At 44.4% G+C, this 27947-nt stretch overlaps 2 protein-coding genes across 10 annotated transcripts; both read right to left on the reverse strand.

Annotated features, from left to right (window-relative positions):
• Positions 1-303: 303 nt before the first annotated feature.
• On the reverse strand, positions 304-12732 carry LOC106587416 (transcriptional repressor CTCF). Of its 2 annotated transcripts, none has more exons than XM_014175788.3 (13): positions 12526-12732; positions 10791-11072; positions 10497-10676; positions 9983-10340; positions 9447-9617; positions 7553-7686; positions 7317-7437; positions 5210-5359; positions 4928-5088; positions 4526-4708; positions 1864-1999; positions 1581-1733; positions 304-1360 (listed from the first exon to the last, which is right to left on the reverse strand). In XM_014175788.3, the coding sequence occupies exons 2-13, from the start codon at positions 11061-11063 to the stop codon at positions 1080-1082; spliced, it is 2301 nt and encodes a 766-aa protein (XP_014031263.1). In that variant the 5' UTR covers positions 11064-11072; positions 12526-12732; the 3' UTR covers positions 304-1079. The 2 variants fall into 2 exon arrangements, with proteins under 2 accessions (XP_014031263.1, XP_014031262.1); XM_014175787.3 differs by lacking the exon at positions 12526-12732 and adding an exon at positions 11589-11819.
• A 778-nt stretch (positions 12733-13510) lies between these two features.
• On the reverse strand, positions 13511-27637 carry LOC106587418 (rho family-interacting cell polarization regulator 1). Of its 8 annotated transcripts, none has more exons than XM_014175790.3 (17): positions 27349-27637; positions 23510-23594; positions 23043-23164; positions 22696-22774; positions 22492-22515; positions 22309-22362; positions 21941-22090; positions 21576-21639; positions 21364-21407; positions 21139-21264; positions 20703-20851; positions 18828-18936; positions 16572-17270; positions 16225-16490; positions 16007-16109; positions 15766-15910; positions 13511-14190 (listed from the first exon to the last, which is right to left on the reverse strand). In XM_014175790.3, exons 3-17 carry the CDS (start codon positions 23132-23134, stop codon positions 14120-14122), a joined length of 2175 nt encoding a protein of 724 aa, XP_014031265.3. In that variant the 5' UTR covers positions 23135-23164; positions 23510-23594; positions 27349-27637; the 3' UTR covers positions 13511-14119. The 8 variants fall into 8 exon arrangements, with proteins under 8 accessions (XP_014031265.3, XP_014031266.3, XP_014031264.3 ...); XM_014175791.3 differs by having other exon boundaries at positions 16007-16106; positions 27329-27637; XM_014175789.3 differs by having other exon boundaries at positions 27329-27637.
• Between the last annotated feature and the right edge of the window lie 310 nt (positions 27638-27947).

The raw sequence follows: 27947 nt of genomic DNA on the forward strand, positions 1-27947 counted from the left end.
CTAAAATTGTGTTTTAATGAAGCACTCAATATCAGAGGGTAAATCCTCTGAAAGAAATTCAACAGGAACAACCAAAATAGTCTAGTTCACCTACTACTACTCCAAACAGGTTTCTAAAAAGAGACTTGTGGGCATAAGCCTTCTGTCAGGTGTCAGAACCCTGTAGCAGATAAATAGGGCAGATTATACTCTAGTGTAAAAATGATCAAACATCCTATAGTGTGTATATTTCAGTACTACATGCCAACATAAATTAGCCTAATAAAGGCTGAAACTGAAGCAAATTGACTCATGACACCCCAGTAGGTTGATCTTTTTTTATTTGTATTATTATTGGCTGTACAGTCAAACATTCTCCCACCCCTCCAATCATATCTTGCCATTCAAGCCCCCTAGCATTTCATTTCGATGGTACAAAAGACAAAAGCATCAAACCAAAAAACAAATCAATTCTAAAAGCTTTAACAAGAGCAAGGTATTGTGTTTCATTTTAAAACAGCATCACATTTTGTAAAAGCAGAATATTTCAGGTCATCCGACACGCTAATTCCATGGGTGAAAGCACATAATTGTTTTTAGACAGACAACAGAGCACAAGAAAAGGGCCAACATGAAGAGATCAAATGTGGGCCAAAATATGCAACAGAGAAGGCATTCTGAGGGCCTCGAGAACATAATTGACAGCAGAATGAGGACATGATTTATGACATAATACATCATCATGATCTAAACCACCCCTCTCCTTACATCTTTTCCAGTGACAACAGTCTGCATGTTATCTAGATTCTGTATACAAACATAATTCAACATGAGGGTGTCAGGGGTTTCGCAGTGGGATGTAGATAGAGATCGCAAGAGAGGAAAATAAGCTCTTAAAAAAATAGAATGGGCTAAAGGTATCTTTAGACATGTCCCAGGCATTATCATCAACATCAGAGAGAGAGAGATCTTAGGTTATAACTGGGGTGTGCATGTGTGGTATACGTGTACGGTGTATGTTTGAGAGTGGGTACAATGGGGTGTATGCGAGTGTACAGATAGGGGACAATTTGTATCGTTAGATGTAGACAGAGACTTCATCACCGGTCCATCATACTGAGAATCATTTCAGGAGTGAGGTCACCGTTGGGCGGAGCCTCTGTGACAGACAGTGCCACTTCTTGCACCACCTCCTCCCCCTGGAATGACTCTTCTAGCTGATTGGCAGGCTCTCCTTCAGCATGCTCCACCTCTACTGCTGGCTCCTCATCCTCGACAGCTTCTTCCTCCTGGCTCGCCTGCTCGGCTTTCATCTCTTTCTTCACGATGATGTCATCCACCTCGCCTGTGGTCTCATCCTCCACCCGGATAATTGCCTCCGCTGAGGGAAGAAGAAAACCACTTTTTATACATCTGTCCAGCTGTTTTGGGACTTTTGAGTCCCTTGGGGTACTGATCAGTGATCTGCATCTGATTAAATCTGTGAAGGCCAAAGTATTCACTCGATGCCATGTCTGCATGAAAAGTGATTCCTTCAAGAAATTAAGTAGACAGGGTGGTATTTCTTTATTATTCCAACAGGGTACCAGAGTGTGACTCACTTGGGGCAGGTTTGGCCTTGGGAGGTCTTCCACGTTTCCTCTTGGCTGGCGGGCCAACAGGGGCAGGGACAGGGACAACCGGAGGTGCCTGCTCCACCTCAATCTCAGCTAGCAGCTCCTCCTCCTCTTCCTCAATATCATCCAGCTCAGGCTCTGTGGAAGAGAGGAACAAGAAAGACCTGATTTTAGCGATGTACTCTTAAGATGCATAGTAAACAATATTACATGATATTGTTTCATTGTATGTATAAGAACAATAAAGTGAACTGTGACTTGGTCGTACCGGTGTCGTCATCGTCGTCATCCCGTCTGGAGCGCATCTTCCTCTTCCTGCCACGGCGGCCTTTCTTTGGCGGGGTTCCGTTCTCATCGCCGGTGTTCTCTCCGTTACAGTTCTCCGCGTGACGCAGCATGGTGTTCTGTGGAGCAAAGAGTCATATACAGTGCCTTCAGAAAACAGTGAGATAGTCAATGGGCTGGACGATTCTCATCACTCATCTTGAAAAAATAAGTACTAAAAACATGCAAATAAACCATTAACATAATGAAAAAAATCTAATGATTTATTGAAATAGCATGGGCGACCTAGAAAAACTAATTTGTACAATTTAAGGCGATGTGGCAAATGCAGGAACTAGGGATGGGGTGTGAGCATGTGGGTCTGGGCAGATGAGATGTAGTTGTGGTTCGTATGTGTATGTTTAACTGGTTTAAAAAGAATACATGTTAAATGGAAGAGATCAAAAAATGTAAACAGGTATTCATACCAGTTGACTTATTCCACTTTGTTGTTACAGCCCTAAATTCAAAATGGATTAAATAGATTCTCTCTCACTCATTTAAACACAATACTCCAAACTCCACATTTGAAGATAAATACAGAAATCTCATTTACATAAGTATTCACAACCCTTTGCTATGACACTCCCAATTGAGCTCATGTACATCCAAATTCCTTTGATCATACTTGAGATGTCACTACAACGTGATTGGAGTCCACATGTGACTGATTACATTGTTTGGGCATGATTTAGAAAGAAACACCTGTCTATATATGGTCCCACAGTTAACAGTGCACGTCAGAGCAGAAACTATACCATGAACTCCAAGGAACAATCAGAATTGTGATGAGACATCTGGGGAAGGGTATAAAACCATTTCTAGAGTGTTCAAAGTTTCAAAGAGCACAGTGGTCTCCATCATTGGGAAATTGTAAAAATACGGAACTACCCAGACTCTGCCTAGAGCTGGCCATCCGACCAAACTGAGCAACCATGCAAGAAGGACCTTGGTCAGGGAGGTGACCAAGAACCCAATGACAGAACTACAGAGTTCTATGGCTGAGCTGGGAGAGCCTGCCAGAAGGACAACAGTATATACAGCACTTCCCCAATCTGGGCTTTATGGGAGTGGGCAGACGGAAGCCATTACTGAGAAAAAAGGCACCAGCACGCCTGGAGTTCGCAAAAAGGCACGTGAAAGACCATAAGTCGAAAGATTGTGGTCTGATAAACAATGTCACTCTTTGGCCTGAATGCAAAGCACTATGTTTGGAGAAAACCAGGCACAGCTCATCACCCGTTCAACACCATCCCTACCGTGAAGCATGGATGTGGCAGCATCATGCTATGGGGATGTTTTTCAATGGTAGGGACTGGGAGACTGGTAAGGATAGAGGGAACAATGAATGGAGGCAAATACAGGCAAATCATTGATGAGAACCTGCTTCAGAGTGCAAAAGGACCTCAGAGACTGGGGTGAAGATTTACATTCCAACCGAAAAATGACCAAGCATACAGCCAAAGGAACGCTGGAATGGCTTCAGAACAAGAATGTGAGAATCCTTGAGTGGCCCAGTGAAAGCCCAGACACGAATCCCATTGAAAACCAGTGGAAAGACTTGAAGATTGCTGTTCACCGCGCTCCCCATCTAACATAAAGAGTGACTGCCTTTAAAAAGCAACGATTCCCTTTGAAAAACGACATGTGGCGCTGATGAGTCAGAAACTAGTGTCAAAATTATTACAAGTGTAAACATGATAATTTGGGACAAAGTCAGTCGTCTAAAACATTCATGCATCACAACAGGTAAATTAAGATTGTCAAAACAACATTGTCAAAACAATGTTCATTTGCCCACTAACATGGGATGAACATATGCGGTGATTGCGCTCAATCCAATAGCATAGACAGTGTGACAGACCTGCTCAACAGCCCCGAATGTTCACATAAAACACCTTGCAAAAAAAAATGTTTGCTTGAGAAATACTGCACCAAACACCTTAGTTAGAAACAAAATTGTGTAACTAAAACATCCTTGGCAAAAACGTAAAAATTATGTTTGATTTATTCAGTGACTCATGGGGACAATCATTAACCAAATGCAGAATCGGTCAGGAAAGACTGAAATCTCGTTTTTAATAAGCAACAGAAAAAAAACACCTGCCAATTGCCGTGTTCAGTGGCTCTTTAACAGAGCTTGAGAAAATCTGGAAGAAATGGGAGAACATTCCAAATCCAGAAGGTGATACCCAAGACGACTCAAAGCTGCAATTGCTGCAAAAGGTGCTTCTACAAAGTATTGACTCAGAGGTGTAAATACTTATGGAAATTAGATATTTCTGTATTTAATTTACAATATATTTGGAACAATTTCAAAAAACATGTTTTCACTTTGTGATTATTGGTATTGTGTGTAGATGGGTGAGAGGAAAAAATATTTAGAATTCAGGCTGTAAAACTAAATGTGGAAGAAGTCAAGGGGTATGAACACTTTCTGAAGGCACTAAGACCACAACACACTGTGGAGCAACTAGGCTTCAATCCTCCCCAACCTGGTGGGAGGGTGTGTTTTTTTGAGTGTCCTGTATCCTGCTCAGGAGGATATGCCTTTGTATGTGAATGAGTCCTTTAGCCTGCAGTGTGGATGTGTGTTGTCCCCTTACCCTGCGAGTAAAGGTCTTGCCACACTTGCTGCAGACGAAGGCAGTGGGGATGAAGTTGGGGTCATGGTAACGTTTGAAATGCATGTCCAGCAGCTGCTTCTGCCGGAAGGTTTTCTCACATTGGCTGCAGGCGTACGGCTTCTCCCCCGTGTGTGTGCGTCTGTGCATGATCATGTGACGCTCCTAGGGGTCAGAGGTTAAACATAGGACAGTCAGTGAACACACCGAGGTCTAGAACAGTCTCCGGCTGATTCCAAACATATCCATGGGAGGCATCTCAATTGTCTAAAGTGGCCGCTTCTCATCTCTGAGATTGACGATGGCAAATATCTGGTGGACATCCACCATTTCAAATCAGTGAAAATTTTGAGGAAACAAGTAGAGAAGGTCTCTTTCACGTACCTGTCTGCAGCAATAGTCACACTGGTCGCACTTGAAGCGCTTCTCGTTCTTGTGGGATTTCTGGTGCTGGATGAGTGCGTAACGCTCGTGGAACATAGCGTCACAGTAACGACACTTCCTGCCCATCTCCATGAACGAATGCTGCTTCCGCAAGTGGACACCTGAGAGTGAAAAAGGAAGGACGGGACAATCTAAATGTAAGGAACACAGACTGATCCACTCACGGTTACAAGACCGTATTTCAGCAGAGGAGATATGACTGTGCACAAGCGAGTCGCTTACCCAGGTCGCTCTTGCGGGCGATGACTGTGTCACAGTGGGGACAGTGGAATTTGGCCACATTCTCTGTGTGCTTCTGCAGGATGTGCATCTTCATGGTGCCGCTCTGCGTGAAACGAGCATGGCAGATGTAGCACTCATACGGCTTCTCACCTGCCAGAGAGAGGGACGCTTTATTAGGTTGTATGTGAGGCAGATACACGTGTGTGTGTATGTATGTATATATATATAAACTTAGCAAAAAAAGAAATGTCCTCTCACTGTCAACTGCGTTTATTTTCAGCAAACCTAACATGTGTAAATATTTGTAACCCCCACTCTCCGATCCAACAGGTCCCAGACGTGCTCAATGGGATTGAGATCCGGGCTCTTCGCTGGCCATGACAGAACACTGACATTCCTGTCTTGCAGGAAATCACACACAGAACGAGCAGTATGGCTGGTGGCATTGTCATGCTGGAGGCTCATGTCAGGATGAGCCTGCAGGAAGGGTACCACATGAGGGAGGATGTCTTCCCTGTAACGCACAGCATTGAGATTGCCTGCAATGACAACAAGCTCAGTCCGATGATGCTGTAACACACCGCCCCAGACCATGATGGACCCTCGACCTCCAAATCGATCCCGCTCCAGAGTACAGGCCTCGGTGTAAGGCTCATTCCTTCGACGATAGCTAATCCAAGTTTAGCTAACACAACGTGCCATTGGAACACAGGAGTGATTGGTTGCTGATAATGGGTCTCCGACACCTATGTAGATATTCCATAAAAAATCTGCAGTTTCCAGCTACAATAGTCACTTACAACAATGCCTACATTGTATTTCTGATCAATGTGATGTTATTTTAATGGGGGGAAAAAAAATAGCTTCTTTCAAAAACAAGGACATTTCTTAGTGACCCCAAACTTTTGAACGGTAATGTGTGAAAATAAATAAATAAATATTCACACACAAAAGTATGTGGTCACCCCTTCAAATTAGCGGATTGGGCTATTTAAGCCACACCCGTTGCTGACAGGTGTATAAAATTGAGCACACAGCCATGCAATCTCCATAGACAAACAAGCAGTAGAATGGCCTTACTGAAGAGCTCAGTAACTTTCAATGTGGCACCGTCATTTTATTTATATAACTACGCAAGTCAGTTAACAACAAATTCTTATTTACAGTGACGGCCTACCCAGGCTAAACCCGAATGACACTAGGCCAATTGTGCGCCGCCCTATGGGACTCCCAATCACGGCCGGGTGTGATGCAGACTGGATTCGAACCAGGGTCTGATGCGACGCCTCTTGCACTGCAGTGCAGTGTCTTAGACCGCTGCGCCACTTGGAAGCCTCCTTTCCAACAAGTGAGTTTGTCAAATTTCTGCCCTAAGTGTCCTCAGTTGCAACACTCACTACCGAGTTCCAAACTGCCTCCGGAAGCAACGTCAGAACAATAACTGTTCGTCAGGGGAGCTTCATGAAATGGGTTTCCATGGCCGATCAACAGCACACAAGCCTAAGATCACCATGCACAATTCCAAGTGTCGGCAGGAGTGGTGTAAAGCTTGCTGCCATTTGACTCTGGAGCAGTGGAAATGCGTTTTCTGGAGTGACGAATCACGCTTCACCATCTGGCAGTCTGTCGGACGAATACGGGTTTGGCGGATGCCAGGAAAACACTACCTGCCCCAATGCATAGTGCCAATTGTAAAGTTTAGTGGAGGAGGAATAATAGCTTGGGACTGGTTTCCATAGTTAGTGCTAGGGCCCTTAGTTCCAGTGAAGGGAAATGTTAACGCTACAGCATACAATGACAGTCTAGACGATTCTGTGCTTCCAACTTTGTGGCAACAGTTTGGGGAAGGTATTTTCCTGTTTCAGCATGACAATGCCCCAACATCAGTGCCCAACCTCACTATTGCGCTTGTGGAAAGCCTTCCCAGAAGAGTGGAGACTTACAGCAGCAAAGGAGGGACCAACTCCATATTAATGGCCACGATTTTGGAATGACATGTTCGACGAGCAGGTGTCCATATACTTTTGGTCAAGTAGTGTAGCATCGATCAACAGAACTAAAATCAGGAATACTTGGGTGTAAGGCTGAGAGATTGGGTATGTGTTACCTGAGTGTGTCCTCATGTGTCTCTTCAGTTTGTAGGTGTCTCGGCTGGCGTAGCTGCACAGACTGCACTGGAAGGGCCTCTCGCCTGTATGGGAGCGGATGTGTCTCTTCAGCTTACTCACCTGGGGCAAAGAGAGAGAAACATTTAAACAACATTCCAGAAACATTTCAGTTATACATTGCAAATTAGTTCACAGCTAGATAACATGTAAAAATAGATCAGAGGTGCGTACTTACCTCCACACTAGCGTAGTCACACATGGAGCACTTGAAGGGTTTCTCGAATGTGTGTTTGTAGCGACGATGACGCACCAGCTCTCCACTGGTCACAAATGCCATGTCACAATCTTGGCATTTATGAGGACGAGTGCCTAAAACGGAGAGGGCAATAGTTAACATAAGTAAAACTCACCCTATCCATTCAATAAGGATAAATACAGTTGAAGTCAGAAGTTTACATACACCTTAGCAAAATACATTTAAACTCAGTTTAACAATTCCTGACAATTAATCCTAGTAAAAATTCCCTGTCTTAGGTCAGTTAGGATCACCACTTTATTTTAAGAATGTGAAATGTCTGAATAATAGTAGAGAGAATGATTTATTTAAGTTTGTATTTCTTTCATCACATTCCCAGTGGGTCAGAAGATTAAATACACGCAATGCTACCAAATTCTAATTGACTTTAAATTGTTTAACTTGGGTCAAATGTTTCAGGTAGCCTTCCACAAGCTTCCTACATAAGTTGGGTGAATGTTGGCCCATCCCTGCTGACAGAGATGGTGTAACTGAGTCAGGTTTGTAGGCCTCCTTGCTCGCACACGCTTTTTCAGTTCTGCCCACAAATTTTCTATAGGATTGAGGTCAGGGCTTTGTGATGGCCACTCCAATACCTTGACTTTGTTGTCCTTAAGCCATTTTACCACAACTTTGGAAGTATGCTTGAGGTCATTGTCCCTTTGGAAGACCCATTTGTGACCAAGCTTTAACTTCCTGACTGATGTCTTGAGATGTTGCTTCAATATATCCACATAATTTTCCTTCCTCATGAAGCCATCAATTTTGTTAAGTGCACCAGTCCTTCCTGCAGCAAACCATCCCCACAACATGATGCTGCAACCCCCGTGCTTCACGGTTGGGATGGTGTTCTTCGGCTTGCAAGCGTCCCCCTTTTTCCTCCAAACATAACGATGGTCATTATGGCCAAAGAGTTCCATTTTTGTTTCATCAGACCAGAGGACATTTCTCCAAAAAGTACAATCTTTGTCCCCATGTGCAGTTGCAAACCGTAGTCTGCCTTTCTATGGCGGTTTTGGAGCAGTGGCTTCTTCCTTGCTGAGCGGCCTTTCAGGTTATGTCGATATAGGACTTGTTTTACTGTAGATATAGATACTTCTGTACCTGTTTCCTCCAGCATCTTCACAAGGTCCTTTGCTGTTGTTCTGGGATTGGTTTGCACTTTTCGCACCAAAGTACGTTCATCTCTAGGAGACAGAACGCGTCTTCTTCCTGAGCAGTATGACGGCTGCGTGGTCCCATGGTGTTTATACTTGCGTACTATTGTTTGTACAGATGAATGTGGTACCTTCAGGCGTTTGGAAATTGCTCTCAAGGATAAACCAGACTTGTGGAGGTTTATAATTTTTTTTCTGAGGTCTTGGCTGATTTCTTTAGATTTTCCCATGATGTCAAGCAAAGAGGCACTGCGTTTGAAGTTAGGCCTTGAAATACATCCACAGGTACACCCCCAATTGACTCAAATGATGTCAACTAGCCTATCAGCTTCTAAAGCCATGATATGATTTTCTGGAATTTTCCAAGCTGTTTAAAGGCACAGTCAACTTAGTGTATGTTAACTTCTGATCCACTGGAATTGTGATACAGTGAATTATAAGTGAAATAACCTGTCTGTAAACAATTGTTGTAAAAATGACTTGCGTCATGCACAAAGTAGATGTCCTAACCAACTTGCCAAAACGACAGTTTGTTAACAGGAAATTTGTGGAGTGGTTGAAAAACGAGTTTTAATGACTCCAACCTAAGTGTATGTAAACTTCCGACTTCAACTGTACACATGTACTTTTTTTTTTTTTTAAACAGCCTGTGACTGAACATGTGAGTCTGTAGATACCTGTGTGTGTGTTGAGGTGGTTCCTCAGCAGTGTGACTGTTCTGAAGGCCCTCCCACACAGATGGCATTTGTGTGGCCTCTCATCTGTGTGGCTCTTCATGTGGCGGTCCAGGTTAGAGCGCCGGGGGCAGGTGTAGCTACACAGCTCACACTGGAACGTCTTCTTCACACCTGAGAGAGACAAAAGAGGTTATTTAACACATTAAAAGGTAGACTCAGCAAAATGGTAGACTCACAGATATTGAGATGAGCGAAATGCATGACATCGAGCTCACTGTGACACACAGTATCTGCACAGGGTCGCTTCACGCTGTTAAGAGCGTGGTAGCCACGGGACCAAAACAGCACAGAAGTTGAGCCTTGCGCCTCAACGCTCATAGTTTGTGGAAATTGACCTACTATGCGTTCTACTTGCTGCATCTACGTCATCGCCGAGTCTCCCTTTAACCCACACAGATCTCCTCCTCACCCCCAAAAGAGAGGGGTTGCCATACACCCACCTAGACACAAAACTTGACCTTTCACACAACTCTGACCTTTCTTTTTTATCTTGGTGGGTTTGGGCGGCTTCATGTTGCCCACAACCTTCTCAGCATTGACCTCAGAGAGCATCCCCTCCTGCTGCTCCTCCTCAAAGTCATACACAGACACGTCCATGTCCCGCTCCCCCTCCCCGTAACGCAGGCGGCTCTTCTTGCCCTTCTTCCCCTTGCGGATGCCAGCAGTTGGCTGGTAATCTGGGTCTTTGGACCATGTCTGGTCCTCTACTTGGGGCTCAGCTTCCTCCTCCTCCTCCTCCTCCTCCCTGTGGATCACCTGGAGCTCATCCTGGGCTGCCTGCAGTTCTTCCTGCTCAACTGTCTCCACCTCTCCATTCGCCCCCACCTTCACCACCTTCACCAGACAAAAACAATTTGCCAGGAAGGGGTTAGAGTTGTATTATAGTCAGTGCATCTCACCAGAGCCTTCAGGCCAAAGTGTGTATAGAAACATTAAGCAGGATATTAAAATGCTTGTTTAAAGTGTGTTTGTAGTTGAGTAGCGTCCGACCTGGAAGCCCTCAGGCAGAGGGAGGGTGTGGCAGATCACTGGCTCTGCCTCAGTATTGCCTGCTGAGGCGTCAACGAAGCTGGCCTGGAGCTCTTCCACGGTGGCTGTAGTGACAGGAACCTGCACCAGCTGCAGCTGTCCAAGCCCCAGTGCTGCACTCGTCTGCTCCATGTTCACCACCTAAAGTCAAGACACAGTCGGGGTCAGTCAGTTCTCTGAATAATTTATGCCTACAAGTTTGGCTTACAAGGGATATCTTCCAAACCTCTCTCAACTCACACAAATCACACTAACCTGCAGGGTGATGATCTGTCCCTCGTCTCCCCCGGTGACCGTCACTGTGCCACCCCCTTCAAGGACCTCAGTCTTCATCTGTAGCAGGGCAGGGTCAAGGGTCGAGTCCAGGGTGTCCATCACCATCATTTCAACATTCCCCGTCACCTCTTGGGGTGCCACACCCCCCTCCATCAGGGCAGCATCTGCAGTCTGGAGCAGCTCTGCTCCCTCCCCACTGTCCTGGAGACCCTCGACCTGAGCGGGCTCAATGGAAACGACTTCACCCTCCATAGAAACGACCTGATAATACCAGAAGAATTTTTAAATAAATAACTTTGAAGCATGATACACTAATATATATATATATACACAAATGTATGTGGACACCCCTTCAAATGACTGGATTTGGCTATTTCAGCCACACACTTTGCTGACAAGTGTATAAAATCGAGCGCACCGCCATGCACTCTCCATAGACAAACATTGTCTGTAGACAATTCTATGCTTCCAACTTTCCAAGTTTGGGGAAGACCCTTTCCTGTTTCAGCGATACAGAAATGGTTTGTCACGATCGTTGTGATAGAACTTGACTGGCCTGCACATTGTCCTGACCTCAACCCCATCAAACACATTTGGGATAAATTGGAAAGCACTGCAAGCCAGGCCTAATTGCCGAACACCAGCTGATTATTTGATCTTTAATCCTACTTCTCTGTCTACCAACCATTTGACAAAGTCCCAATAAAAAAAGAACACTCCCAAAATAAGCAGATCATTTTTTAATATATAAGAAACTCACTGATAAAAGGAACCTACCCTATTCACCCTCATGTGTCTTGCCCGGTATTGCGGATGTTTTTGTAACATTACCATGCAGGTTATAGAGGGAGCTCGAGCTCTCATGACAAGTTTTAAATCGAAAGGCGGCTGTAGGCGGACCAGGCTGGCGCGATGGGACGTGGTGCCGATTATAGAAAACCAATTCCTTATCTAGCTTCTGAAGAAGAAATCTACTCTCCGTGCTTGCGGATTTATTTGGCCTACACATTAAGAGATGACTCTACATTCCTCCTTCCGTGTTTACTCAAGGGAACCTTTGTGAAACGTTACCTAGTTACCGAGCCAACTTAACTAGAGCCCCATTTTGAGAAGCCGTAAAATAGCTTGAATCCATAGAAAGTATTACACAATTAGTGCTGATATATCAGAACCAACGGATTGTTGTAGAACATCGACTAAAATAACTACCCAGATCAGGTACTATGTAGTAATTCTGAAATACTACACAGATTTATTGATTACATTTTTTTCTTCTCCAAAGTGTAGCACCATGAGTGATTGGAAACATTAAAGATGTTACATTGATACAATGTATAGATCGACATCGATCCAAAGTTTAAACTCAATGTTAAGCTTTCGTTCTAGAACCCGGAGACGCAGGTTCTCTTCTCAAAAGAGGAAACAAAGGGCACGAGAAGATGGACGCCTGGCCTAAACAAGCCACTAAACATTAAGGCATTTATAAAGCCATCTGTGCCTTAATACGAACCAATAGCAGTCCAAATACACTAATACGTTTAACAGAAGCTCTAACTTCTGGGTTATAAATGTTTTTAGTAAATTTCGATAACGATAGAGGGAGACAAACACCCCCCCGCCAGTCGCCTGGACCGCGAGCCCCACCGTGACACCTAGAGGCCGACGACAGCTCCTACAAAAATGCCCCCCTTCATCGGAGAAAGTGCCGTTTTACCTGCTCCTCGGTCTTCCTTTTTCTGGTAAATTTGCTTGAGCGCTCAGTGCTTGTTCGGTCTTTCTCTGGCAACGGCAGGGAAGATTGCCCTTGCGTCCCAGCGCTATTAATCCTCTAACGCTTTGACAGAGTTATCTCTACACAAAATGGTGGCCTGGAGCGGGCGAGTGTGCATGCGCAGACAGAGGCCCGACGGGAGAAGTGGGAGGGGGGTAGCGCAGCAGTTGTGTGGCAGTGACGTCTGAGCGCCAGTTTTGAATTCCAGGGTTCGTGGGCGTGGTTCTGGATGAACAGTTGTTTCCACATGACAAAAAAGTTGTATTTTTTCTATACTTAGTTTGCGTTACCTTAATAGGGATATATTTCACTATGAAAAGCTAAATATTTCAAGACTACCATGCAACCACAGCATAAATGCATGCTTGTAAGAATAGTTTGTGAAAGATGTTGCTTTCATTATATAACAAATATTTATTGTGGGGCTGGGAAGGCTTGAATCAGGCTATGATAGTGTATATCTAATGCTTGACTTGGGCAAGAGCTCACTGGAGCTGAGTACCTGCACCTCCAACGTTCTACTGCTTGAGCTCCTAATCCTCTTATAAAATATTAGCTCAAAAGTATTGTGAAGCTCCTGCACCTAAAAATATACAGTACCGGCATCAAACATTTGTACCAACACCTATTTTAGTCCAAGTCAAGCACTGTGTATATCCCATATACCTCCTTCCAATTATCAATAATTTAGTTAAAGGTAAAAATAATATTGTGGGAATATGTTTGGCATCCTCTCCATCATGACCCAGGAGAGGGCAGTACCGTTTAGAAAGACGTTAGTCTGGAAGTCATGGATGTAAAGGTGCTGCTTTCGGGTAGTGGATGCCAGCACAGAACATTTGAGGGGTTTTGTTTCATTGTTGTCATTTTCAAATACTGATTTTAAAGCACACCGAAAGTACTCTCATAGAAACACCATCCAATATAGTAGGTTTACCAAGAGATTTTTTATAATAAAGTTTAAACATTTGAAAGCAGGCAACATATTTGCTCAACATTATTTATTTATATGAAACAGTAAATAATTGTATCTTTTATAGTGCACAATCTGTAAGTCATCCTGAAAATAAACAATGTATCAAAACTCTTCTTTATACTCATTCATATTATTTTCTGGTTCGTAATAAAATATCATTTTCTTCATGTATTCGTTAACTGACAATCCCTCTTTCTGTAACTTGAGGCACTTTCTGATTGAAGAGGCTCCATTAGGCTACAAATGTCTCTTCACTGTAAGGTGACTGTGTGTGTACATGTGGCCTTTGGATGAGTGGACAACAATAGTCATTCATGTTTTCAATCACGAGTGGAGTGAGGAAGGCAAATATATTTCTGTTCATTTGCACAATCTCCACCTCCATGGCAGAAATCGCTTGTCTGATCTAGAAGAACTCCATGGCAGAAATTGATTGTCTGATCGAGAAGAGGAGCGGAGCTCTTTGATCTGTTAGTGGTGAAATGGTAAGGATCTCTTAAGAGAGTGGTGGGATTAGGATGGCATCTGATAATGGTCTGAAGAAGTGGCATCTCCATTATGTTAAAGGAGAGTGGTGGCTATACTGCTGTGGGTTGAGGAGCGGGGTTCCTCAACACAGGATGCCTCATCACCTGCATGAAGCATAAATACAACTTACTCTCCACCAATGACAACTCCACAATCAATACAGTGCATTCAGAAAGTTTTCAGACCCCTTGACTTTTTCCACATTTTGTTACGTTACAGTCTTATCCTAAAATGTATTCAATATTTTTTTCCCTCATCAATCTACACACAACACCTCAGAATGACGAAGCGAAAACAGGTTAATAATTTTTAGCTAATTTATAAAAAATAAAAAACCGAAATAATTATTTACATAAGTATTCAGAACCTTTGCTTTGAGACCTGTTTCCATTGACCGTTGATCATCCTTGATGTTTCTACAACTTGATTGGAGTCCACCTGTGGTAAATTCAATTGACTGGACATGATTTGGAAAGGAACACACCGGTCTATATAAGGTCCCACAGTTGACAGTGCATGTCACAGCAAAAACCAAGCCAAGAATTGTCTGCAGCATTGAAAGTCCCCAAGAATGCAGTGGAACCACCAAGACTCTTCCTAGAGCTGGCTGCCTGGCCAAACTGAGCAATCGGGGGGAAGGGCCTTGGTCTGGGAGGTGACCAAGAACCCAATCGTTACTCTGACAGAGCTCCAGAGTTCCTCTGTGGAGATGGGAGAGCCTTCCAGAAGGACAACCATCTCCGCAGCACTCCACCAATCAGGCCTTTATGGTAGAGTGGCCAGACTGAAGCCACTCTACAGTAAAAGGCACATGACAGCCCGCTTGGAGTTTGCCAAAAGGCACCTAAAGGACTCTCAGACATGAGAAACAAGATTCTCTGGTCTGATGAAACCAAGATTAGACTCTTTGGCCTGAATGCCAAGCGTCAAGTCAGGAGGAAACCTGGCACCATCCCTACGGTGAAGCATGGTGGTGGCAGCATCATGCTGTGGGGATGTTTTTCAGCAGCAGCACCTGGGAGACTAGTCAGGATCGAGGGAAAAATGAACGGAGCAAAGCTTGATGAAAACCTTGATGAAAACCTGCTCCAGAGTGCTCAGGACATCAGACTGAGCGAAGGTTCACCTTCCAACAGGACAATAACCCTATGCACACAGCTAAGGCAATGCAGGAGTGGCTTCTGGACAAGTCTCTGAATGTCCTTGAGTGGCCAAGCCAGAACCCAGACTTAAACTCAATCAAACATCTCTGGAGAGACCTGAAAATAGCTCTACAGCGACACTCCCCATCTAACCTGACAGAGCTTGAGAGGATCTGCAGAGAAGAATGGGAGAAACTCACCAAATACAGGTGTGCCAAGCTTGTTATATTTTTATTTAACCTTTATTTAACTAGGCAACCTTTATTTAACTTGTAGCGTCATACCTAAGAAGACTCAAGGCTGTAATCGCTGCCAAAGGTGCTTCAACAAAGTACTGAGTAATGGGTCTGAATACTTATGTAAATATGATATTTCAGTTTTTATATTTTTTATTCATTTGCACATCAAACAAAATAAGTCTGAATACTTTCCAAATGCACTGCATATACAAATTACACACACATCTCGATCAACACCACTCACACTTCAATTCACTCTCATGTCAGCAGATTCCCCTGTGTTGACCCTCCCCCTCACCATGCTCCTGTGTGGCAGGGATGTCCATCTCTGTAACCTGCTCCTCCTCCTTCTTCTTGTCTTCCACTTTCTCCTTCTCTTTTTCTTCCTCTTGCTCTTCCTTTGTCTCAATGGAGGCCTGCAGCTGCTCGCTACTCTCCTCCTCCTATGTAAATGTTACATGCAAAGTTCTCTACAGTTCAGAACACTGAAACCTAAGGCACTATTTATACAGGCATAAACCCATGATCATTATCATTACCTCAGAGCTGCAGTCTGCATCTAGAGGAGGACAGTCCTCATTCCGGAAGCCTTCAGGGGCCTCGACAATGATTTCTATAACATCGTCCTCACACTCATCACTGCTGAGGAAAGCAAAAAGGAGAATATTACAGACCACATTAGAAAACAGCACTATGCAACTTCACCCAGTATTATACAAACTAAATCCACCATCCAGACTCAACTAAATTCACATACCATTCCGCTTTCCAAACACTAGATGGCAGGATGAGTTCAGTTAGAGCCTGATACATAATGGAAGGGAATGCTGACCTCTCAGCAGAGTCCCTTGTCTCGTCTTCCTTCTCCTTCTCATCCCTCTTCTGTTCATCTTCTTCCTCGTCTTCTTGTTCTTTCTCCTCCTCTTCTTCATCGTCAAGGTCAGAGCAGTTGAGAAAATCAAAGCTCTCCAGGGCAGTCTCAACTTCCTGAGTGAAGCTGAAGGACCGACTGTGAGATCGACCCTATGGAGGAAAGAGACTTAGTACACACATCACACAATTACATGTCTACCCACACACAATTACATGTCTACTGTCACATACACTCACAGTCACTGTCTCTTCTGGTAGTGTTAGCACTTGTGGCTGGGTAGATTGGAGTCTGTGATTGTGTTCCGTGGAGGACTTTCCCTCCCTCAGTCCCTCTCCCAGTACACGGTCTGTGGGAAGAGGCTCAACTCCAGCCCTAGGCTTCTCGGCCTGCAGTGTTGAGGCCGGAGGAGCATCACCTTGATCCACTGGGGTTGAAACACATGATTCTGGGACCCCAGATTCAGGAAAGTCCAAGGCTTCATGCATGTCCTGGTTAGAGCAGTGAGAAGCCACACAGGAGACTTCAAGGTCTAAGCGGGGTAGGGGTTCTGGCATTTCAGAGGACTCAACTGATTGGTCAGACAACCTGTTAGTCGAAACACAGTCTATGGCTCTCTCACTGATATGGCTGAGAGATCGAGAACACTTAAAATGGCCATTCAGCAGTGTACACTTCACAGAGTCTGTTTTGCCAAATCCCTTGGTGGCGTCTGGCTCCCCTTCCTCCTGATTGGACAAGAGGGATGGGGTAGAGACGCTTGATTGGCGGGGGTTGAAGGAGATCTGGATAGTGGGTGTGGTCTGTAGGCTGTGAGTGGCCATCATCCTGTGTGTGTGTCCCATGGCTGGGCTGGAAGAGTCGTCTGATGATTCAGAGGAGTTTGACCAGACTGTACCATTCTCCAGCTCCCCTGGTCTCCTCAATAGAGACTACACAGCGATAAATGAGAGAGGGAATGGGTGGGGGCAGAGGAAGAGAGAAAGATGTCATCAATAATAGGCAAGTCCATCTGACAAAACATGGGGAAAAAATATATATTTATTTCCATCTGGAAAGGAGAATTGAAATTCCTATTTTGATGACCTGGTGTTGCTGTCATACAATTTTTTGCTTTGTATTTTTCACCCCTTTTTTCTCCCCAATTTCGTGGTATCCAATTGGTAGTTACAGTCTTGTCTTATCGCTGCAACTCCCGTACGGACTTGGGAGAGGCGAAGGTCGAGAGCCGTGCGTCCTCCGAAACACAACCCAACCAAGCCGCACTGCTTCTTGACACAATGCCCATCCAACCCGGAAGCCAGCCGCACCAATGTGTTGGAGGAAACACCGTACACCTGGCGACCGTGTCAGCGTGCACTGTTCTCGGTCCGCCACAGGAGTTGCTAGTGCACAATGAGACAAGGATATCCCTGCCGGTCAAACCCTCCCTAACCCGGACGACGCTGGGCCAATTGTGTGCCGCCCCATGGGCCTCCCGGTCGCAGAATCTCTAGTGGCACAGCTAGCACTGCAATGCAGTGCCTTAGACCACTGCACCACTCGGGAGGCCTCCTGTCACACAATTAACTTGGCTAAAACATCATTAATGACAGAACAATTACACCAGATATGCGCACTGAACATATGCTTTAAATACAAACATGATTTTCAAAATATCTGAAGGACAAAATAATCAAATTCCCTAGACGGCACTGCATTTCAGAAAATTGCAATGATCAAACTACATGAACCAAGACTCACTCACTGGCTAGTCCACATTGAAAATCATGACTTGTCTACAAACCACCACACACTAACCAGACCACCACATTTCAACTACAGACAACCACACTTCTTCAACTGTATGCAGCCACACACCAACTGTGAGTGTATTCGGCTGGGTGGAGAGAGCCTGTCCGCCAAAGTGGAACGGAACACCTCCAACGTTGACCAGTGTTGGCCCAGTCTGGCCCTGCTCCAAGGAGAAATGCTCTTCGGCGCACCGAGGAAGAGGAGGGAGAAATTGGACTACTACTCAACCACTATTAAACAGCTAATCGGACCACAGCTACATTCATACTCACTTCTGGTCTCACACATATCACTGGTACCCTCATTCACTCTACAACCAGATCTCCACTCTTCACACAACTCACTCCTATCCTCACACACTTCTCTCCTACATTTGCATAGCTCACCAATACACTCACACGCTCCACAACCCACTCTTGTACGCTCACACAGTCCTCTCCTACACAGCTCACTGATACACTCACACACTCCTCTAATACAATCACACACACACCACTGCTACCTCTACAAACACAGCAGCCAGGGAGCAGCTGAAACAGAACAAAATTAAACTAATAATAGCAAGTAGTAATCAATGGTTATAATAACAACAATAAAACAATACAATATTTAGTTTTTCCAGACAATTATGAATTGCTGACTTAAGCATAGGTTAAAGCTGGGGAGAGAGGCAGGGAGGACAAGGTGTGACTCACATAAAACACCTGCTCGCGCATGGAAGGTGTGTCTGGAGGGCTCTGATTGGACAAAAAGCGCTTGGAAATCGTACTGGAGGACGAGGTCTGGTCATCTTTATCAAACGGACTGAGAGAGAGAGAAGGATAGTGTGTGAGAGAGCGAGAGAAAGTGAAAGAGGGCAAGATACATTTGAAGTCGGAAGTTTACATACACCTTAGCCAAATAAATGTAAAAAGTTTTCACAATTCCTGACATTTAATCCTAGTAGAAATTCCCTTTCTTAGGTCAGTTAGGATCACCATTTATTTTAAGAATATAAAATGTCAGAATAATAGTAGAGAGAATGATTTATTTCAGCTTTTATTTCTTTCATCACATTCCCAGTGGGTCAGAAGTTTACATACACTCAATTAGTATTTGGTAGCATTGCCTTTAAATTCTTTCACTTGGGTCAAACGTTTCGGGTAGCCTTCCACAAGCTTCCCACAATAAGTTGGGTGAATTTTGGCCCATTCCTCCTGACAGAGCTGGTGTAACTGAGTCAGGTTTGTTGACCTCCTTGCTTGCACACGCTTTTTCAGTTCTGCCCACAAATTTTCTATAGGATTGAGGTCGGGGTTTTGTGATGGCCACTCCAATACCGTGACTTTGTTGTCCTTAAGCCATTTTGCCACAACTTTGGAAGTATGTTTGGGGTCATTGTCCATTTGGAAGACCCATTTGCGACCAAGCTTTAACTTCCTGAATGATGTCTTGAGATGTTGCTTCAATATATCCACATAATTTTCCTGCTTCATGATGCCATCAATTTTGGATCTGAGCCTCCCCCCTTTTTCCTCCAAACATAACGATGGTCATTATGACCAAACACTTCTATTTTTGTTTCATCAGACCAGAGGACATTTCTCCAAAAAGTACGATCTTTGTCCCCATGTGCAGTTGCAAACCGTAGTCTGGCATTTTTATTTAGGTTTTGGAGCAGTGGCTTCTTCCTTGCTGAGAGGCCTTTCAGGTTATGTCGTTATAGGACTCGTTTTACTGTGGATAGATACTTTCGTACCTGTTTCCTCCAGCATCTTCACAAGGTCCTTTGTTGTTGTTCTGGGATTGATTTGCACTTTTCGCACCAAAGTACGTTCATCTCTAGGAGACAGAACGCGTGGTCCCATGGTGTTTATACTTGCGTACTATTGTTTGTACAGATGAACATGGTACCTTCAGGCGTTTGGAAAATGCTCCCAAGGATAAACCAGACTTGTGGAGGTTTACAATGTTTTTTCTGAGGTCGTGGCTGATTTCTTTTGATTTTCCCACGATGTCAAGCAAAGAGGCACTGCGTTTGAAGGTAGACCTTGAAATACATCCACAGGTACACCTCCAATTGACTTAAATTATGTCAATTAGCCTATCAGAAGCTTCTAAAGCCATGACATAATTTTCTGGAATTTTCCGAGCTGTTTAAAGGCACAGTCAACTTAGTGTATGTAAACTTCTCACCCACTGAAAAATTACTTGTGTCATACACAAAGTAGATGTCCTAACCGACTTGCCAAAACTATAGTTTGTTAACAAGAAATGTATGGAGTGGTTGAAAAACCAGTTTTAATGACTTCAACCTAAGTGTATCTAAACTTCCGACTTCAACTGTATTTACATTAGAGTTATATATTATAGAAACATCTGTATCGTGTGTTATTACTACTGACAAACTGAGTCAGTCTTGACACAAACAGTACTCTTTCTCTCACAAATGGCCTGGTTTGGCTATCACCAATAGAATGGGGAGATAGATGAAGGTGGAACAGGGGTTGAGGCGGAGGGAGGTGAGACAGGGGAGGGAGGTGAGACAGGGGGATGAAATGGTAAAGAGGGATGATTGAGGTGAGACTGACCTCCAGTTGACCTCTAGGTTCAGTTTTACTGTCCCCAAGTCGTTGATATCCACAGCAACCGTCTGAGGCAGTGGACAGAACAGGTCTAGTGTCTCACAGGACACGCTGCCAACCACCACGTGATTGGCCAAGCTCTTCAGCTCAGTCACCTTGGCAACCACAACGGACAAACAACCACAGTCAGTTGAATGGTGGCGATAAGTGATGTTTTTTAGGACTATTGTTAAGTTCTGGGTATTTTTGCAGTTTGTGTACAATAATGTGATAATAACATGGCAATACAGTAATAACGTATCATTATTATAAACATGTTTATAATATCTATATGTTGTTATACATGTTATTATAAACACAAACACGTTTATCCAGAGTTAATTACAGTAAATACTGATTTGATAATAAACACTATCATGCTCCATCTAAAGGGCTTTCTCACCTTGATTGACAGGAGCTCTGTGATGAGAGGCAGGAAGACATTGTCCTCACTGTCCCACACCTGTTTACTGCTGACCTCCACACGACCTTTCATCCGCCAGCGCTGACGCCCATAACGCATCAGGACCTGGGGGTCAAGGGTACCATCAGTGCCTCATGTGTGTGCGCATACTGCATGTGTGCATGTGTCGGTGTAGGTGAGTGTGTGTCAATTAGTTATTCTCACCTCATATTGGTCTCCTGCACACAACCGTGCATAGCCAATCAGACCTGCAATACAAGAGACATACAGTTACAGCACATAACATATGCACACAGAGAGAACACTAGAATGAGAGAGAGAAAGAGAGCGAGGGGGTGGTAAGAACAGATGGGAGTGAGGGCCAGAACAAATTGGTGGGAGAAAGGGGGGGGGGGGGGGGGGGGGGAATTACTCACCTTTCATCTTGATGTGAAACTCTCCCATCTGGTTCTCCAGTTCACTCTCCAGCGAACACATGTGCTGCAGAGAGAGAGAGAGACGAAGGAGAAAGAGGCGAGAGAGAGAGGCGAGAGAAAGAGAGGCGAGAGAGAGAGAGAATGAGTCATTCATATCAATAATAATCTGTGATGTTTGTTGTCAGAGCAACATGACATTGCGGTCAAACTCTTATTTCTGATAAGTTACTTATTTCAAGACTTACTTTACCTTACTTTCCATTCTGTAAATGGCTATTTTAAACGTTAAAAGGCTCTATGAAAGAGCGAATAGCCTTGTTCTCTAACACGTCTCCCCAGTGTACCCATAAACCCCTGTCCCTTACCTCAGTGTACTCCCTGTAGCCCCTGTTGGCCTCATTCAGGCTCTCCCGTGCCTCCTTGCTCCCTGTGGCAGAGTTAAAGGCTGCCACCATCTTACTGGCCCCATCCCGCAGCCGCCGCTGCATACAGTAAGCATCGTACAGCTCCTCTACCTGGAACGTTACAGCAACATTACAGCTGTGCAGAAACATTATTGTGATGCAGACCTGTAAAGCTCCTTAATCTGCTACCAAAAAGTATTAGAGATGGTTACCCTATAACAACACAGAGTTTACTCTGTAGTCACAACATTATGACAACACTATGACAAATGTATGACTAACAGGTATCTTACTGCACTGCAGATGCACACACACACTCAAAGTCATACCTTGCTGAGGTGGAACTCCAAGCGACGCATAAATCTCTCTATAGCCTTCACTTGCTGATAAAGCACAAAGATCAAAGACAAGTTATTCGGTAATTAAATCACCCCAAAATGTACATATTCATTCGTTTATTAATAGAGTTGTGAATTAATACAGTCATCTCCCCTGGTGTGATTGAAACCCACCTTATCCAACTCATACAGAGACCCCTGCAGAGAGGAAAGGAGGTATATAACAGTTAACATCACATTGCATACAGTATTACTCTAACAGAATGTCTTGAGAAATGAAATGTCCACTAAGTGGGATGGTGCAAGCGGCATTGGCCAGTGTGGTGATGATGGGTTAGTATTGGTCAGACTGGTGTGATTGGTGGTGTGTGTTCTCACCAGACGGCCATTTCTCTTGCTCTCTCTGATCTGCTGCCCCAGGCTGCCCAGCTCCAGCTGGTGGACCTGCAGGAATGACCTGAGAACAAAGCATTGTGATGTCATTTCCTGCTTCACTTTGAATAATTTCCTGTATCGCTGTAGACCTGTCTGCTACAACAGCCAGGCCAGTCGTGTTTGTTTGTGTGTGTGTGTGTGTGTGTGTGTGTGTGTGTGTGTGTGTGTGTGTGTGTGTGTGTGTGTGTGTGTGTGTGTGTGTGTGTGTGTGTGTGTGTGTGTGTGTGTGTGTGTGTGTGTGTGTGTGTGTGTGTGTGTGTGTGTGTGTGTGTGTGTGTGTGTGTACTCACTGTAGGCCTCTCCTCAGTGCGGAGTACACCTCATCCAGCCTCTCAGGCTGAGGTATTTTAGGGGTTGGGTTCTTGGTAGAACCTGTAAACATCCTGGCTCCTTTAGAGGTCGATGTCGTGAACTAAACACAGAGAGAGAAATATACTTTGTAATAGACATAGTGGAGTACTGAAGATTAAGAGAGAGACAATAACACACACACATGCAATGGTGTTTGCTCGTAGTGGCTTCATACTCCACAGGGGGTGATAAGTGGCTAGTACACACACAGGCAACCAGACACACACAGACAAACTACTGCCAATGAGTAGATTTGGCTCAATGAGGGAGATAAGGTCACAGTTCAAAGACACTGCAGGGTGGACTTGCTTTTGTCTGCGCGCCAGCAGTCAGTGTGTTACATCATTCAGGTCTGGAGAGTCTGTCTGTGTGTGGGTGTGCGTGTGATTGAGTGTGTCTCTCTTACCTGTGGAGTTAAGGTGGACTGCCCCTACTGCATGCTGGGAGGGCTTAGCACGGCGGGGTGGCTTCCACAGATCCTAGGACACATCCTGTAAAGGAACAGGAGGGAAGACATTACAGGTCGGACACACACGCTCTCTTCCTCCCCTTACTCTCTACCATACTCCATCCCACTCCATGGCTTATTTTCAAATGCATCCTTTCCTAATATCCTTTCCTTCATGACCTTTGATGAGAAAGGACTAGATAAGTGATATTGTAGAAGACAAAATGCGTATGGGGAAGGAGAGCCATTTAACAGACCACAGCCCAGCTCACACTCACTTACTTCCCCTCCTTCCCTCAGAGCTTGTCTGCTGTGTTGTGTCCAATGCTATGTGGCTGCATTGTACATAGCTCAACAACCACAACAACCAACACTGAATCCAGCAAACACTCTGTGCTTTTGCTTCCTCTCTCGTTCTCCTTTCCTTCCCTGTTCCCCATTACCCCGGTTCCCCCCCACTTCCTCCCCCTCTGCATCCAATCCTGAATACAGGAAGTCTGATGGCTGACTCTACACAGGAAATTCTACAGAGGAGCTTGGGCCAGGAATATAAAACCATCTGTGTGTGCAAGTGTACACATATGAGTATGACTGTGTGAAAGAGTGTAAAACTGCCACTCTTCCTCCTGCTCATATATTCAAGGCATTTGTTAGATTGCATGTGTGTCCACTGTGTCATACGCATTACACACACACTACAAAATGTTCTGGTTGAAGTACTCTGGAAAAGAGAGTACAATAACAGTCTAAACAAGCAAGACACCAGCCACATGTACAGTCACCATGAACAGAGCCTCTCCAAGAACAGAGCGTAATAAGCATTACAGCCCCCCCACAGGGTAGGTGTCTTAGCTATGTTAAGAACAGAGCGTAATAAGCATTACAGCCACTCCATAGGGTAGGTGTCTTAGCTATGATAAGAACAGAGCGTAATAAGCATTACAGCCACTCCACAGGGTAGGTGTCTTAGCTATGATAAGAACAGAGTGTAATAAGCATTACAGCCACCCCACAGGGTAGGTGTCTTAGCTATGATAAGAACAGAGCGTAATAAGCATTACAGCCCCCCTACAGGGTAGGTGTCTTAGCTATGTTAAGAACAGAGCGTAATAAGCATTACAGCCCCCCCACAGGGTAGGTGTCTTAGCTATGATAAGAACAGAGCGTAATAAGCATTAGAGCCACCCCACAGGGTAGGTGTCTTAGCTATGATAAGAACAGAGCGTAATAAGCATTACAGCCACCCCACAGGGTAGGTGACTTAGCTATGATAAGAACAGAGCGTAATAAGCATTACAGCCACTCCACAGGGTAGGTGACTTAGCTATGATAAGAACAGAGCGTAATAAGCATTACAGCCACCCCACAGGGTAGGTGTCTTAGCTATGATAAGACAGTAACACAAAAGGATTAAAGGCTAAACTTGATCTTACTAGCGAAGGCCAAACCTACATTAACACAAAGGTTCAGTAAATGAGCTGAGGCGAGGCTAAAACTCCACACGCCTGTAGATGAAACTGACATGACGACTCTGCAGTAGCCTACCTTTTACACAGAACACTCAAACCACTTACTACCAATTGCTATCCCAAACATTGTTAGTTACCCTTACTCCACCCTGCATCTTTATGGTTGGGTGTTTCTGTGAGAGAGTAAGTGGCTGGCAGAGAGAGAGGGAGAGAAGGACGGATGGACAGATAAATAAAATCATCTTAATCTGAAGCCTATTTAATGTACAATAATATAATGTACACATGCAACCTCTACCATCACCATGGAACTGTCCAAGTGATTTCTGGTCTAAGATTGTGAAATCCTTAGACCATGATGAATTCCAAGCGTCCAGTTTAATCCTTAATCCAAGCCGGCCGCTGAGAGGATTAGCTTGGGTTAGTCAAGGTCAGGTTTAGTTTTGGATAGAGGTGTGGTTTGGGTAACAAATCTGATAAATGAAGGCTGTCTTTATTACATTTTATGGATTTTTTTTTTTACCAGCCAACACATACACTAACATAGACATACACAAACACACATACACACATACACTAACATAGACATACACTAACATAGACATACACAAACACACATACACACATACACAAACACACACATACACACATACACTAACATAGACATACACAAACACACATACACACATACACAAACACACATACACTAACATAGACATACACAAACACACATACACACATACACAAACACACATACACAAACACACATACAGACATACACAAAACACAGCAGCCCCCCACATACACCTCTCATCTCAGACATGAACCTCCAAACACACACATGCCGAAACTCAATCCCTGCCAGTGCCACCTCTTGATCCAGTTGTAGACTGCAGTAGATCTATATTTGTGAGGTTTATGTTTTTCTGTGTGTGTACCCATTTCTTCACCAGTGTTAGTGAGCAGTTGATGGGATCATTAGCTATTATTAATCCTCTCCACAGGCGACTCGCACACAAAGGACAGATTGTAAGAATTACCCCACGAGGCTGAGTTTCCATAGTGCTGTTCCCACACACTCAGCAGGCCAGCGCATGAGCAGCAGGCCACTCTCTCACACACAAACACACGAAGCCATACTCTATGGACTTTATGCAAACCATCCAATATTTCTTGACCGTCCTACTGTAGCCTATTGCAAGACTTACTCCACTGTAACTTTGTAAGATTTACAAGACACTGTTAGCCTTCTTGTGAACGATCTCCCTAAAAAGGGTTAGAATTACAGTAATAATGTAGTCAGTGAAGAGATTCATATATTTTTTTTTTACCTTTATTTAACTAGGCAAGTCAGTTAAGAACAAATTCTTATTTTCAATGACGGCCTATGAACAGTGGGTTAATTGCCATGTTCAGGGGCAAAACGACAGATTTTTACGTTGTCAGCTCGGGGGATTCGATCATGCAACCTTCCGGTTACTAGTCCAACGCTCTAACCACTAGGCTACCTGCCACCCCAGAGATTCATTAATTCAATGAAACCATGAGGTCATCATTGTGAGACAGTGGCCTTGCACTGTTGTGCATGTGGAACTCTGTCAAAAATTCATTCAAACTATCCTCCACTGCACAAGCAGTGAGTTACATTCAGGGTAGGGGTGATGGGGACTGGTCCCCTGCATGAATAAACTATTTAACACAGATTATAAAGGAAGGACCATGTGGATAGATGCAGAGAAACCCATTGACAGACACCCAGTGGTGTGAAAAAAAAGAGATCAGAGATTACAGGATTATCGTCAAAGACATAAATGGACCACATAGGCCATCGCGAACAACTCCAAAACAGCGCACTTGCGCAGCGTTTAGGATGCTCCACTGAGTTGGAACATGGCCTCAAAGTTTGCCACCCGGTAAACTCGAGATCCTGGACTCTAGAGCCAGTTGTTGTGGATGTTTTCGCCTCTGGGTCACCAAAAAAGAAAAGTAGGATGTATTGTCGGTCACGATATGGGTGATAACCACAGCGTGACATCTTCTCCCCAACCCCAAATCTCCGTTCACCCCGTAACGCCCAATCCGGTAGAATGAAAAAGAAAAGAAGAAAATGACTTGGCTCTTTCAGTTTGAACAAAACCAAGCCTAGTTAAAAACGTTTAGTAGCCTACCGGAACATCTTCTTATGCGCAATCTGTCACTTTGCCACATAGCGGAAGAGTTTGAGAATGCCGTAAATAACACTGTAAACTGTAAATTACACTATGCATGCAACCCCCCGATTAGAAAAAAAGAGGGAAATTATTCTTACAAATTGCTGTTGTTACGTACATGTCCATAGGATCCGATGTTTCATTCGCCGCTATTCCGACCGGAGCACGAGTCCGATGTTTCGATGCGAGAATAAAAAGGTAGGCCTATCCTATTTCAGCATGGGCGCTGTCCTGCTATCCTTACTCCGACTCCCAACAAATTTTTCACTTTGTCACTGTCACTCTCTCTCATCTCCTCCTCCCCTCCCCCTCTTCTCCTGGCGACGCCACGGGGCTAACCCCCCTAGTAAGGGGTGTGGCGTTCGGGGTAAACGGAAAAAGCGCGTCTGTTTCTGACTACAAGAATCCCGTTATATCTCGGGAATAGGAAGGGGAGGTGAAAATAGGTTTTTCATAAACATCGACGAAGTTTCAGGATTTGCTTGCAGTGTTCTGGAGCCATCAAGCGTCGCACATACCCATCTGCACTTGGGGCCAATAGAAACAGGTTCTAGCACATATTTCTTTCCTTCTCTCTCACACACACAGAAACACAACGTTTAATACAAGGTTGTATGGGCCATGTGTGGAGTAGGCTATAGCCTTAATGTGTCTCTGCGCATTAAGGCACTACCTATTTTCCTTCTCAAGTACAGCGAGCACCTGGGTTATGTAAGC

The sequence above is a fragment of the Salmo salar genome, chromosome 26 (assembly GCF_965601325.2).
Source record: "Salmo salar chromosome 26, fSalSal1, whole genome shotgun sequence".
NCBI classification, from domain to species: Eukaryota; Metazoa; Chordata; class Actinopteri; order Salmoniformes; family Salmonidae; genus Salmo; species Salmo salar.